General features: G+C 42.0%; 1 protein-coding gene across 1 annotated transcript; it reads right to left on the reverse strand.

Moving 5' to 3' along the window:
• Nucleotides 1-4,030: 4,030 nt before the first annotated feature.
• On the reverse strand, nucleotides 4,031-9,899 carry LOC118388914 (eukaryotic translation initiation factor 2 subunit 2-like). The gene is made up of 9 exons (XM_035778512.2): nucleotides 9,732-9,899; nucleotides 6,615-6,795; nucleotides 6,396-6,496; nucleotides 5,966-6,098; nucleotides 5,758-5,861; nucleotides 5,342-5,490; nucleotides 4,827-4,883; nucleotides 4,625-4,710; nucleotides 4,031-4,293 (listed from the first exon to the last, which is right to left on the reverse strand). Exons 1-9 carry the CDS (start codon nucleotides 9,747-9,749, stop codon nucleotides 4,118-4,120), a joined length of 1,005 nt encoding a protein of 334 aa, XP_035634405.1. The 5' UTR covers nucleotides 9,750-9,899; the 3' UTR covers nucleotides 4,031-4,117.
• Between the last annotated feature and the right edge of the window lie 5,561 nt (nucleotides 9,900-15,460).

The raw sequence follows: 15,460 nt of genomic DNA on the forward strand, positions 1-15,460 counted from the left end.
AACGTGACAGAATATCCCATCTACAAAGGACCAAGCAGTGTGTCTGGGAGGTAATGGCATCCTGATCTTTGGAGGAGATTAGGGAGAGAACATCCTGGACTTGGGACGACATAATGGCAGGAGAGAAGAGCCGCGAAGGAGGGACAGCGGGGAGGAAGGCCACAGAAACCCCCAATAAATTATTTTTGGTGGGCAGATGGAGCAGTCGGCGGAGCCGAGGAGTGAACCAGAGCCAGTCTGGGAGAAGGAGAATTTGGAGGAGAGAGAAATGGGAGAGTTGTTGAGTTGGTGGAGGATGCATGGATTTGGACTAAAGGAACGTGTTGTCAGTTTGGTGCCACCTGAGTCAGCTCAGTGTGTTAAAGTTCCGGAACAATTGATGCCGGCTATACGCACCAGGTCTTCAGTGCACCTTCACAGCCCAGTACGTCGTGTGCCAGCTCCTCGCACTTGCCATGCGAAGTGTGTTGAAGTTCCGGTACCATTGATGCCGGCTATACGCATCAGGTCCCAAGTACATCTCCACAGCCCGGTACGTCCTGTGCCTGCTCCTCGCACTCTCCCTCAAGTGCGCTTTCCCAGTCCAGTATGTCCTTTGCCTCCTCCCCGCACTCGCCCTGAAGTGCGTGTCACTAATTCGGTGCCACCTGTACGCCTCCGCAGTCCAGAACGTCCTGTGCCTGCTCCTCGCGCTCGCCCTAAGGTGCGTGTCACCAGCCCAGTACCACCAGTGCCGGCCACACTCACCAGGCTACCTGCGACGAGCCCCAGTCCAGAGCTTCCGCCGACAGTTCCCAGTCCAGAGCTTCCGGTGACAGTTCCCAGTCCAGAGTTTCCTGCCCAGTCCAAGCATGGCGTCCAGTCCAGCTCCAAGGCTAGTCTTCTTCTGCGTTGGTGCCCAGTCCAGGCACAGCGTCCAGTCCCGCTCCATGGCGGGAGCCTTCCCCTGCTCTGATGCCCAGTCCAGACAGTGTTCAGCCTGAGTCCATGGCTGGATCTGCAGGATGAGCGGGTACTTCATCCCACACCAGAGCCGCCCCCGATGCTGGCGGATGAGCGGGTACTTCGCCCCGCACCAGAGCCGACACTAGACACCCCCCTGTTACGTCCTGACCATAGAAAGCCTGTATTTTCTATGGTTGAGTAGATCAGGGTGTGACTAGGGGTGTTTAGTCTAGTCTGTTATTTCTATGTATTTTTCTATGTTGGTGTTTGTGTATGATTCCCAATTAGAGGCAGTTGGTAATCATTGTCTCTAATTGGGGATCATACTTAAGTTGCATTTTTTTCCACCTGTGGATTATGGGATATTGTTTGTTTAGTTGCCTGTTCGCACTACATTGTCATCACGGTTAGTCTATTCTTTATTTTGTTTTGTATTAGTTTAAGTTTCACTTTCTTTATTAAACATGTGGAACTCTATGTACGCTGCGCCTTGGTCCGATCATCATTATTAAGAACAACATGACATGTGTTCACTACACAGACCCACCATACTGCTCAACCAGTTACCTCAAACCAACTCCTGGCAAAGAAGTCTCCTTCCAACTGAAATATAGCCCTATTGAGTAATGGCATACTTTATTCTTGGTTAATAGCTGAGCAGTTTCTCTGACATTATGCATTAAAACATGCATTTTTCATTGGAGCCCAATTACCCATAGGCTTATGGTGAGGCTATCACAGTTAGTCAGCCCAGGATATTTTTGGAAGTTCATGCTGACTACACGATCATGCCTGACTGTATTTCACTCTCTCTAGTTGAGCAGATCTAGGAATGCATGTGGAAAGGCCCCCTGGAATGAACTCTTGCTCAGAGTAATCCATCACATCATGTCCACAGCACACAGTGGTGCTGTGGGGCTATCTCAAAACTTGTGCAAGTCACTCAATTATCAGTAACTACTCGTAGATCCATTACTTCTAGCCAAGGCTTGTGACACTAGCAAGATACACTTTAATTGGGAATACATCAATCTGAGGTAAGTGAAGAGTTTCCAAAATGTTTGGCAAGGGAAACTACATCTTGTGCAATTAGCTACATAATTTATATCATAATTGATTTGTAGTAATCCTTTATGTTCTTTCAAGGTACATATGACTTGGATGAGCGAACGTTTGAATGTCCAATGTATTAAAGTATTTACAGATTTTGGAGCTGCCTTCAAAGACATTCCATCCCTTGACTATGTGGAAATATGCACTAGTTTTAAAGAGCCTTCTGCTCAGTCTCAGTAAGGTCAGGCTAGAAAACACGCTCATTATTCATGAGTGCCTCACCTCCTCTCTGAGTATACGGTGATGTTAACCAGGAGGGTCACATTGGAGGACATGCTGCTGCGGAGGCTGTGTGAGAGCAGCACTGGGCCTTTAATCATTAGATTAAGCACATCCTGAGTCACATGAAACCATTTTAACAAGGAGAAAAAGCAGAGCTGTTCATGAATCGTGTCACAACAGCTGCCAGTGAACACACCCCCTTTTAGTGTGAGATGGAGTCAATTAGAGGGAGTAAAACAATAGTTGGCCTTGCTAGCATTTCCTTGTCTCCATATAAAATTAGCTATTTTTTCCCCAGACCTGTGCCTCAACATAATCCTGTCTCGGAGCAGTATGGACAATTCCTTTGACAGCAAGACTCTTCCTAGAGCTGGCCGCCTGGCCAAACAGAGCAATCTTGGGAGAAGGGCCTTGCTCAGGGAGGTGACCAAGAACCCGATGGTCACTCTGATAGAGCTCCAGAGTTTGTCTGTGGACATGGGAGACCAATCAGGCCTTTATGGTAGAGTAGCTAGATGGAAGCCACTCCCCAGTAAAAGGAACGTCAGCCCGCTTGGAGTTTGCCAAAAGGCACCTAAAGGACTGTGACCATGAGAAACAAGATTCTCTGGTCTGATGAAACCAAGATTGAACTCTTTGGCCTGAATGCCAAGCGTCACGTCTGGAGGAAACCTGGCAGCATCCCTAAGGTGAAGCATCATGCTGTGGGGATGTTTTTCAGTGGCAGGGACTGGGAGACTAGTCAGGATGGAGGGAAAGATGAAAAGTAGAAATCCTTGATGAAAACTTGCTCATAGAGTGCTCAGGACCTCACAGGGCCAAAGGTTCACCTTCCAACAGGACCACGAGCCTAAAAACACAGCCAAGACAACGCAAGAGTGGCTTCAGCACAAGTCTCAATGTCTTTGAGTGGCCCAGCCAGAACCCAGACTTGAACTCGATTGAACATACCTGAAAATAGCTATGCCGTGACGCTCCCCATCCAACCTGACAGAGCTTGAGAGGTTATGCAGAGAAGAACGGGAGAAACTCCCCAAATCAGGTGCCAAGCTTGTAGCATCATACTCTAAAAGACACCAGGCTGTAATTGCTGCCAAAGGTGCTTCAACAAAGTACTGAGGAAAGGGTCTGAATACACATGTAAATGTGATACGTAAGTTTTATATTTGTAAGAAATTTGCAAACATTTCTAAAAACCAGTTATTTTGTCATTATGGGGTAGTGTGTGGAGATTGAGAAAACAACCCCTTTATAGAAAAATGGAACTCACAATGGTGTTCTTCCTTTTGCTCTACGGCCCCCACAAGCATCTTGGGAGTCGTATTCAGCCGATCTGCAAACTTGCCTAGAATCAAACCAGGGTCTGTAGGGACACCTCTAGCACTGAGATGCAGTGCTTTAGACCGCTGCGCCACTTAAGAGCCACAAATTATAGGACAGATACTTCAGACCAAACCTATAGATTTTGGGAGGGGGGGGTAAACTGTTCCATGTAGTGAATCTGTTAATGAATAATACACATCAGTTGGTCTGGTTTGAATGCACGCTAATACAGACCTTTAACTTTGGCATTCATAACACTGAGCTTTCTTTTGAAAAATGTGAAAACCTGGTGCACACACAGTGAAGGTGTAGACAAAATAATTGATTTCAAAGTAGTATAGAGTAGACAACACATTAAGTTAATCACCTTGGCCCTCCATAGTGATGGGATGATAGAATTGGGAAATATAGACAGCGTCTGATCACACAGATTGTATGCGATTTATTAATTTCTTTACAATAGGCAGCAGTAACAAATCCACACAGTCCATAAAAGCATCCAGCCTGGCCCATCCTAATTGGCTTTGGCGCGGAGCTGTGCCCTCTTGCCCGTGACGGCCTGGAAACCAGCCTTGATGCTGGCAACGGAGCAGCGGGAGTGGCATGTCTCGCACTGCAGGAAGTAGAGTCGAGTGTCCTTCTGGAGGATGGTGTCGGGGGAGCGGCATGTATGGCACGTCACATACTCCTCTGTGAAGAGAGGGAAAGAAACACTGGCGTGAGACTGGGAAGTAAAGCGGATTTATCTAATTAATCTTAACAGTAAGTTATTCAAAATGCAATAAAAGAGCCTACGCTACAAATTGACAGAATGTGATCTCTGGAGAAACATCTCCAGCAGGTCTGGTTATGAGCATGGCTTGCGAACCATGCATCCCTATCATATTAAACACATTTTTGTAAGTACAGTAGATAAACACCATCCTCTAATTTGCAATTATATGATTAACTGAAATCAGAATTATATCAATTAAATAGAGATGTGTACAAAGGTAGGACAATTGTCAACACAAATACTTACTAATATATCTCCGTAAGACATTCTCTATCTGTTTCTGCTGGAATCTTCCTTTGATGATGAGCTGATTAGTTCCGTCTATAGAACCACTGTTGCAATAAAAAACAGTTCAATTCATGAATCCATAGCATTCTTAGACTCATTCATTTAACAATTATAATTTAAGCATGATCAGTTTTTCTTCACTTGTCGACCCAAACCGTACCTTGTTCCAAGCTCAGCCAACAAGAAGGCCAGGAGATGTTTTGGCTGGCGATGCAACCTGTCAAGAAATTAGCAAATGATTAGCAAATCAACAAGTGAAAGTCATAAAAACTCCACATCTCTAAAAAAGGCAACAGGGGATCCCAGGGTACTGGCATATACGGTTGGGCGGTATCCAGATTTTCATAGTCATAACGTTTCTGTACCATACTGGGGTATACGGTATTTCCGGAACGGCACAAAGGGGAACTACAAAAAAAAAGTTTAAATTGGAACAGGGATCTTGATCCAGGTGGGAATTGAATGTAGCTTGATCTTGACATCTAGCCACTTAGCTAGCAAGTTCGAAAACCAAATGCATAGCTGGAGCCCTGCGCTGGATATTATTTGACATCGTAGATTTCTTAAAGTTATAACGTATAGTTAATAAGTAGTGGCATATTATTGAAAATAATACTGTCGGTATTTTGAAATACCCCGGTATATCGCCCAAGCCTAGTGGCATATCATTCTCACAGTTTGCAGATGTCTGTGAAGTTAACGAACGAGGACTTCTTGGTGCCCACTCGGACCACCTGGGGAGGCTTCATGACAAACTTCCTCTTCTCCCCAGCCACCATGTCAGGGTTCTTTTCCCGCATGATGTTGAAGACGCGGTTCAGCAGCTATAAAGGGAATGAGATGAGTCAGCCTGGATTTTAGGATGAAATACTTGGGAAACACCACATAAAAACATTCACGTCAACAAGACGTGACCAATTCATTTTCTAAATGAAGATGTGACTAACTATTCCTTTCTTTAAGGTCATGATGACCAGGTGTCTTGTCCTACATCTTAGGTCTCTAATGAAAATATTCAGCTGGTAATAACTTGGGTGTAATATTCCTCTAAAATCTTAAAAGGTCTCTCTTGACCCAGACTAAGATTGTACCTCGTCATATGTGTAGTCTCTCTCTGAGCCCGCCCACGCAGGGCCCGACTGTGTGCTGCTGAACGTGATGTCGTCAGTGTTCTTTCCATCTTCATCTTCCTGGGCTGTAAACCACAAGGTATGACGGACCAAAGGTCAGTTTGCATGCTGGTTGTATTAATTAAATGCATTATAGCTTTTATCCAGCCTGTAAATTTGATACACTCACCGTCATCTTTGATTTCCATGTCATCGTCCATGTCGAAATTCACAGCCTTTGATTTCCTTTTCTTTTTTCCTAGTTCCAACATCAAGTCGTCCTCGTCGTTGGTTTCGGAGGGCTCTGCCTCAATTTTCAGCTCCTGTACATCGACAGTTTTGAAATACAGTCAATTTAATACATACTACAATGTCAAGCCACAACAGATACACTGTATAATTGAAAGAAACATAACATTTTAACTTTCTACATATGCAAGGATATATCTTATCCCTAAATATGAAACATGAAGTGGACAAACTACAAAGTTGAAAGGAATCCATTTAGTAGATAAGTCAACAAACATTATCATTTAACAGACGCTCTTGTGAAAACGTGTTAAAAAAGAAGGCAACATTCTACACACTAAGGTCCACTGGGTACTTGACCCAAAACGTACCTTCATTCCATCCTCTACGTCATTGTCAAATGTCTTTGCTTTCTTCTTTTTCTTCTTCTTCTGGTTGAAGAAATTTAAGTCGTCCAGGTCATCAGAGATTTCTGGAAAACAAACAAACCAAGATCAAAAAGTTGTACTTACAACAGATCTTAGAAAATTCTGACTACGTGCAAACTCACCCTTTAGGTTTATATTATGTTAAGGTCTCGCCTTCCTCACCTTTCCTCCTTCCCTCATCCTCATCAAAGTCCACCTCTCTGTCCTCTCCTCCATCCACCTCCACCTCCTTTGTTTCTGGCTGTGGAGCATCCTCACTGGCACCGTCCCCTCCTTCTTCATCCAACATGAAAGGCTTCTTCTTCTTTTTCTTCTTCTTGGACATGTTGGGGTCAAATATCATCTACAAAGCCAAAAGAAAAGTGTTACAAATGGCTGACCCCTATGACACTGTCAGTATTACATCTTGCAAATATAGCTAGCTTAAAAGCCTGTTGGGGATGACAAATATTGGCAGATGATGTGTTCCTAGTCAATGTTGCATCATGATAAGGAATTCATGTGTAATGTTAGCTAGCTTGCTGTCAGTAACTAGTTAGTATTTCGCTAGTCTGATTGTTCAGGTGAAAATGCACAATTAATTGGTATATACAGCCTGACATTGATACCTCCAAAATCTTGTAAATGTTCCATACAAGCCATAATATTGAATACAATTCCATTTAAACTCGGGCTCCCGAGTGGCACAGCATCTCGGTGCTAGAGGTGTCACAACTAGAGGTCGACGATTAATCGGAATGGCAGATAAATTAGGGCCGATTTCAAGTTTTCATAACAACCGGAAATCGTTATTTTTGGGCGCCGCTGTGCCGATTTTTATTTATTTTATATATACACCTTTATTTAACTCGGCAAGTCAGTTAAGAACACATTCTTATTTTCAGTGATGGCCGAGGAACGGTGGGTTAACTGCCTCGATCAGGGGCAGAACGACAGATTGTCCCCTTGTCAGCTCGGGGGATTCAATCTTGCAACCTTACAGTCAACTAGTCCAACGCAATAACGACCTGCCTCTCTCTCGTTGCACTCCACAAGGAGACGTTACGCGAATGCAGTAAGCCAAAGTACGTTGCTAGCTAGCATTAAACTTATCTTATAAAAAACAATCAATCATAATCACTAGTTAACTACACATGGTTGATGATATTACTAGATATTATCTAGCGTGTCCTGTGTTGCATATAATCTGACTGAGCATACAAGTATCTAAGTATCTGACTGAGCGGTGGTAGGCAGAAGCAGGCACGTAAACATTCATTCAAACAGCACTTTCGTGCATTTTGCAAACAGCTCTTCGTTGTGCGTCAAGCCTTGCGCTGTTTATGACTTCAAGCCTATCAAGTCCCGAGATGAGGCTGGTGTAACCGAAGTGAAATGGCTAGCTAGTTAGCGCGCGCTAATAGAGTTTTAAACGTCACTCGCTCTGAGCCTTCTAGTGGTTGTTCCCCTTGCTCTGCATGGGTAACGCTGCTTCGATGGTGGCTGTTGTCGTTGTGTTGCTGGTTCTAGCCCAGGGAGGAGCGAGGAGAGGGATGGAAGCTATACTGTTTCACTGGCAATACTAAAGTGCCTATAAGAACATTCAATAGTCAAAGGTTAATGAAATACAAATGGTATAGAGGGAAATAGTCAAATAATTCCTATAATAACTACAACCTAAAACTTCTTACCTGGGAATATTGAAGACTCATGTTAAAAGGAACAACCACTAGGTTTCATATGTTCTCATGTTCTGAGCAAGGAACTGAAAAGTTAGCTTTCTTACTTACATAGCACATATTGCACTTTTACTTTCTTCTCCAAAAACCTGTTTTTGCATTATTTAAACCAAATTGAACATGTTTCACTATTTACTTGAGGCTAAATTGATTTTTATTGATATATATTCTATTAAGTTAAAATAAGTGTTCATTCAGTATTGTTGTAATTGTCATTATTACAAATAAATAAATATCGGCTGATTAATCGGTATCGGATTTTTTGGTCCTCCAATATTCAGTATCGGTGTTGAAAAATCATAATCGGTCGACCTCTAGTCACAACAGACTCTGGTTTGATTCAAATCTAATCACATTTTATTGGTCACACACGATTAGCAGATGTTAATGTGAGATTGGTGAAATGCTTATGCTTCGAGTTCCGACCGTGCAGTAATATCTAACAAGTAATCTAACAATTTCACAACAAAAAAACTAAAATACTGCAGTTTCCAATTCTAGGCTGTATCACAACCGGCCGTGATTGGGAGACCCATAGGGTGGTGCACAATTGGCCCAGTTTTCTTAACTGGCTTGCCTAGTTAAATAAATACTTCCTCCACTGGTTGTCTTAAGTTTTCCTTCTGCAGCTCAAAATTTGAGAAAACATCCACAGGGAAGTATTGTTTACCCAACTTTATAGTGCTGATAGGTATATGGTTAAGCACAGAGATAAAGTTAAGATTTAAATTGGACATTATGTTTCTCTCGTCAGTAACTATTGAGCCAAGCATCGCATGACAAAAATGTCATATTGAAATCAGGGGAGGATGGAGAACCAAAACATTTCTTTTAAAATCACAATAAAATTGTGTTCATTATCCTCCTGATTCAGAAAATACTATTTGTATTATCACAACATGAGTTGTTCAATAGCTAGTTAACGAGAGTAATCGAATATCCAATATTAAACTATTTTTATCTCGGTACTCAAGATAAACTATACTTTAAATGTGGATATTTTTTCTCACATTTTGAGCAGCTAAAGGACAAACCGCCCAAATGTAATTTTATTCAACATTCTGGCTTGTAAGGAACATTTAGATGATTTTGCAGGCTTTACCGCCAGGCTGTAACGACTATAAAGTAATTAATTGTGTTAGCTAAACAATGTATCCAATTCCTTAGTGGAGCCGTATATGCTCATATTTAAGATAGCAACAACAATTAGACTGTTGGCCATATGGATGGAAACTAGCGGCGACGAATCACTTCCATTAGAGCACACAATGAAGAAACGTCTGTTCGTTAACTATAGTAGCTAGCTATTGCATTGTCAGCCAAATTAAATTGAATCAGAGACTTTCACACAATCACAAATAGTTCGCAAGCTACATTGCTAGGATTTTAAATATTTTTTTTCGAAATGAAGCAGCTAAGGGGCGGCTAACGTTAGCCAGTTGTTAGCTAGCTAGCTAGCTTACTGCCTCATGTCATGCTCACACATGTGTAGGCCATAATGACGTTTCTCATGAAGACGAATTTACAATGGTAAATCACTATATAAAACGGGATTAGTTACCTCGTCGTCTCCCGACATGTTTCCAGACTATGATAACGATGAAAATCCCGTGCAGTATGTGTTTTAACCAACCAAATCATTCAGTTTCGGGTTTCTTGCATCAGCTACCGGGCACTAGAAGATACGCAAGCGCAGAAGTTCCATCTTTCATGCGCATGTGTAGAAATATCTACTGGGATATGTTTTTTTGTTTGTTGCTCCACCCCAACCTTTAATGTCAATGTCAATATGTACGAAGATGGAGATAGGATAGGCTTTAAAGCAAGTATCTTTCACAAATGATGCATTACTATTATTTCTAACTTTTAAACTATTTATTTTTTAAGCCACAATAAAAATATTCCATAGTTTTATTTGCATAGTATTTATATTTACTACTGTATGTATATGTACAGGGCCTCCATTGAGATCCAAGGTTCAGAACATGTATTTCATGCATGTTATACCAAACAATGTGTTAGTTGCTGGAGCATTTTAGTCAGAAACCCAGATATTTCTCCAACAATTTTATGGTCTCAAAACATAATTATTTTGCACATAAGTTATTCATTGGTGTTCTTATTTTGGGCCTGTATTTAGCATTTTATACGGATCACCATTAGCTGCTACTTTTCCTGTGGTCCAAAGAGGAACAAAAACAACACATCAAAATGAAACAATAGTCTACATCAGGTAGGTAGCCTAGTGGTTAGAGCGTTGGACTAGTAACCGAAAGGTTGCAAGATTGAATCCCTGAGCTGACAATGTAAAAATCTGTCGTTCTGCCCCTGAACAAGGCAGTTAACCCAGTGTTCCTAGGCCGTCATTGAAAATAAGAATTTGTTCCTAGCTGACTTGCCTAGTTAAATAAAGGTAATAAAACAATACATAACACAAGACATTGTGCACTATACAAACATTACATTACATTTAAGTCATTTAGCAGACGCTCTTATCCAGAGCGACTTACAAATTGGAACAACAATACAATATCACAATGTGAGTGTGTGTTAGGGGAGGGTTTCCCAAACTCGGTCCTGGCCCCCTGGGTGGATTTTTTGTTTTTTCCCCTAACACTACACAGCGGATTCGAATAACCAACTCATCATCAAGCTTTGATGATTTGAATAACAGAGTATATTACTTCCAAGTATATTACTTGCTAAAGTTCAGTCCCTGGACGATAAAGTAGACGAGCTCAAGGCAAGGATCTCCTTCCAGAGAGACATCAGGGACTATAACATACTCTGCTTTGCAGAATCATAGCTCTCTCCGGATATATTGTTCCAGTCCAGCGGGGTTCTCTCCACTGTGACGATTAGAACTTATCCAAACCAAAATCTGTGGATAGATGGCAGCATTCACGCAAAACTGAAAGCTTGAACCACCACATTTAACCATGGCAAGGAGACTGGGAACATGGACGTGTACAAACAGACCAGCTATGACTTCCGTAAGACAATCAAAGAGGCCAAACGACAGTACAGGGACAAAGTGGAGTCACAATTCAATGGCTCAAACACGAGACGTACGTGGCAGGGACTCCAGACAATCACGGATTATAAAGGGAAAGCCAGTCACGTCGCGAACACCAACGCCTAAGCTCCCGGACGAGAAAAACACCTTCTCAGCCCGCTTTGAGGAAAACACCATCGTGCAATTGGCATACCAGGCGATGATACAGCCCAACAGAATCCTCTCAATTGTGCATCTGTAGATGTTTGTGAGGGTTTTAGGGGCCAAACAAACTGAAATGGTCCACCCACACAGACAGTGTGGTGAAGAAGGCACAACAGCGCCTCTTCAACCTCAGGAGGCTGAAGAAATTTGGCTTGTCGCCCAAAACCCTGATAAACTTTTACAGATGCACAATCGAGACCATCCTGTCGGGCTGTATCACAACCTGGTACGGCAACTGCACCGCCCTCAACCGCAAGGCTCTCCAGAGGGTGGTGTGGTCTGCACAACGCATCACCGGGGGCAAACTATCTGCCCTCCATGACACCTACAGCACCCGATGTCACAGGAAGGCCAAGAAAATCATCAAGGATAACAACCACCCAAGCCACTACCTGTTCACACCGCTATTATCCAGTAGGTGAGGTCAGTACATGTGCATCATAATATATAGTAATATATGCCATTTAGCTGACGCTTTTATCCAAAGCGACTTACAGTCATGTGTGCATACATTCTACATATGCATCAAAGCTGGGACGGAGAGATTGAGAAACAACTTCTATCTCCAGGCCAAACTGCTAAACAGCAATCACTAACTCAGAGAGGCTGCTGCCCACACCGAGACCTGATCACTTTAATAAATGGATCACAAGTCACTTTAAACAATCCCAATAAATAATGCCACCTTAATAATGTTTATATAGCTACATTACTCATATTACATGTATATACTGTATTTTATACCATCTACTGCACCTTGTCTATGCCGCTCGGCCATCGCTCATCCATATATTTATATGTACATATTCTCATTCACACCTTTAGATTTGTGTGTATTAGGTAGTTGTTGGGGAATTGTTAGATTACGTGTTAGATTTGTGTATATTAGGTAGTTGTTGGGAATTTTTAGATTATTTGTTAGATATTACTGCACTGTTGGAACTATAAGCACAAGCATTTTGCTACACTTGTATTAATATCTGCTAACCATGTGGATGTGACCAGTAACATTTGATTTGATTTTAAGTCTCAGTCCAAAAGGCTCCTTAACAGCTTCAACCCCCAAGCCGTAAGAATGTGGAACAATGAATCAAATGACCACCCGGACTATTTGCATTGACACCCCACCTTTGTTTTTACACTGCTGCTACTCACTGTCTATTATCTATGCATAGTCACTTTACACATACCTGCATGTACAAATTACCCAAAAACCTTTCACTAACCTCTACCCCCGTACATTGACTCGGTACCAGGACCCTCTGTATATAGCCTCGTTAATGTCATTTTATTGTCTTTCTTTTTTGTCTTTCATTGTTGGTTTAAGGGCTTGAAAGTAATCATTTCACAGTAAAGTCTAATCTGTTGTATTCGGCGCATGTGAAAAATAACATTTGATTTGATTTTGAAGCAAGTGGGGCAAACAGACTGGGACAGGGAGAGATTAAATATGTCCGTAAACACTCCAGACACTTGGTCTGCACATGCTCTGAGGACACATATATGGGATGCCGTCTGGGCCAACAGCCTTGCGAGGGTTAACACGCTTAAATGTCTTACTCACATCGGCGACGGAGAACGATAGCTAACAGTCCTGTGTTTTCCTCAAAGTGGGCGAAGAAGGTGTTTAGCTTCTCCGGGAGGGAAGTGTCGGTGTCTGCGACGTGGCTGGCTTTCCCTTCATAGCCCGTGATTGTCTGGAGTCCCTGCCACATACATCTCGTGTCTGAGCCAATGAATTGGGATGATTGCCTTACACAGGGTCTGTTTGTACACATACATGTTCCCAGTCACCTTGCCGTGGTTAAATGCAGTGGTTTGCGCTTTCCGTTTTGCACAAATGCTGCCATTTATCCACAGTTTTTGTTTTGGATAAGTTATAATCGTTACAGTAGGAACAACACAATCTATTTACTTCGTGAGGAACTCAGTCACAGAGTCAGTGTATACGTCACTACTATTTTCACAGGCAAACCGGAAAAATTCCCAGTCCGCGTGATCAAAACAATCTTGAAGCATAGATTGCGATTGGTCAAACCAAAGTTGAACAGTTCTTACCACAGGTACTTCCTGTTTAAATTTCTACCAATAGGAGGAGAGGAGCAAAATGGAATAATGATCTGATTTGCTGAAAGGAGGGTTGGGGAGGGCCTTGTAGCCGTCCTGGAAGCAGGAGTAGCACAGGTAATGTGTTGATAGAACTTCAGTAGCGGTTTCCTCAGATTTCCTTTACTAAATTCCTCAACTACAATAAATGCGGCCTTGGGATATGCAGTTTCCAGTTTGCACAAAGTCCAGTGTAGTTACTTGAGAGACGTCACAGTGTCGGCTTCGGGGGACTTTACACCACCGTGCCGATGACTGAAGAAAATTATCTCGGGAGGCAATGCGGTTGGCATTTGATGGTGAAATATTCCGGATCGGGAAAACAAAAGGATTTGAGATCCTGTAAGTTACCACAATCACACCATGAGTAGTTAATCATGATGGTTCTTCCTTAAAAGTTTTGAGCTTATGCTGTGACTATTAGTGGTAGATGGTGGCATTCTGTCATTGCACCAAACTATCACAAGGGGGAGTTAGAACGCTGATCTATCGGTGGATATGTTAACTTCTTCGGGACTATTGTCCCGACACGGGACGGTTGAGCTAACGTAGGCTAATGCGATTAGCATGAGGTTGTAAGTAACAAGAAAATTTCCCAGGACATAGACATATCTGATATTGGCAGAAAGCTTACATTCTTGCTAATCTAACTGCACTGTCCAATTTACAGTAGCTATTACTGTGAAATAATACCATGCTATTGTTTGAGAAGAGTGCACAATTTTGAACATGAAACGTTATTAATATACAAATTAGGCACATTTGGGCAATTTTTAAACAAAATTTTGAACAGGAATGCAATGGTTCATTGGATCAGTCTAAAACTTTGCACATACACTGCTGCCATCTAGTAGCCAAAATCTAAATTGCACTTGGGCTGGAATAATACATTATTGCCTTTCTCTTGCATTTCACAGATGATGGTACAAAAAATACCAAATAACTTTTTTCAGATCTATTGTGTTATATTCTCCTACATTACTTTCACATTTCCACAAACTTCAAAGTGTTTCCTTTCAAACGGTACCAAGACTATGCATATCCTTGCTTCAGGGCCTGAGCTACAGGAAGTTAGATTTGGGTATGTAATTTTAGGCGAACATTGAAAAAAAGTGGCGGATCCTTAACAGGTTTTATTGGAGGTGTTTTCAGTCTGAGTCGCTCTTCTCTGGCACTAGAGTCCTGCATCAGGCAGCAACAACACCAAAAAATGTTGGTGATCCTGGAGCATTTAACGCATATTGAAGCCGCCTCCTAATGAGTTGCGAGCCGATCTGTTATCCAACTATTAATTTTTTAAATGATTATTAACCTTGTACCTAAAGCTCCTTAGATATTCTCAATGACCAGATTTGTCCTAATGAAAAATGCCCCTTATTAATTTGGAATCCTCCAATCCTCTAAATTTAATTAGATCTACAGGGATATTTACTGATCTGCAAGTATTTTCATTTAGAAGCCGCCTCTTAAAAATACTATACATTGGGGATATTTAAAAATTGGTTTCAATTGTGGGTCAGTATCAATAATGTACCAGTGGTCCCGGGTAATGTTCTTAAATACCGTCCCCAATTGTGAGAATTGGGTGAAGCATGATGGGACATGTTCTGCTTTTTCTTTGAATTTGGTTGAAGGCTTTCCAACTGTGTTAGTCCTTCAAAACGATCATTGGCATGTTTTACCCAATTGACTTTGTACCCCCTTAAATATTTATGTGAGGTCTGTGGTCTGTTTCTAATAAGAAGCATCAGAACTGCACCTTCTGCGACTGAATTGACTCATAGGGAGACTTTTAATAGGTGGATGTGGACGAAAGCTGTCACCTCAAAGGAGGGTATTCCTGTCCATAGGTTTCCAATAGAGATTTGTACAGAGGGAGGTTCTCTATAATAACCATCACATCAAGAAAATTGATTTGTGATTGGTCATAGTTAATGGTGAAATTAAGGTGTTCAATCATAGAG

Source organism: Oncorhynchus keta, chromosome 10, assembly GCF_023373465.1.
Source record: "Oncorhynchus keta strain PuntledgeMale-10-30-2019 chromosome 10, Oket_V2, whole genome shotgun sequence".
Lineage (NCBI taxonomy): Eukaryota > Metazoa > Chordata > Actinopteri > Salmoniformes > Salmonidae > Oncorhynchus > Oncorhynchus keta.

What these genes read in the sequence shown, in the direction of transcription:
- LOC118388914 (XM_035778512.2), bottom strand. An exon ending in GAGACTACACATATGACGAG is followed by an intron (nt 5,491 to 5,757) that starts GTACAATCTTAG and finishes TTCCCTTTATAG; the next exon opens with CTGCTGAACCGCGTCTTCAA. An exon ending in TTGGCTGAGCTTGGAACAAG is followed by an intron (nt 4,711 to 4,826) that starts GTACGGTTTGGG and finishes TTATTGCAACAG; the next exon opens with TGGTTCTATAGACGGAACTA.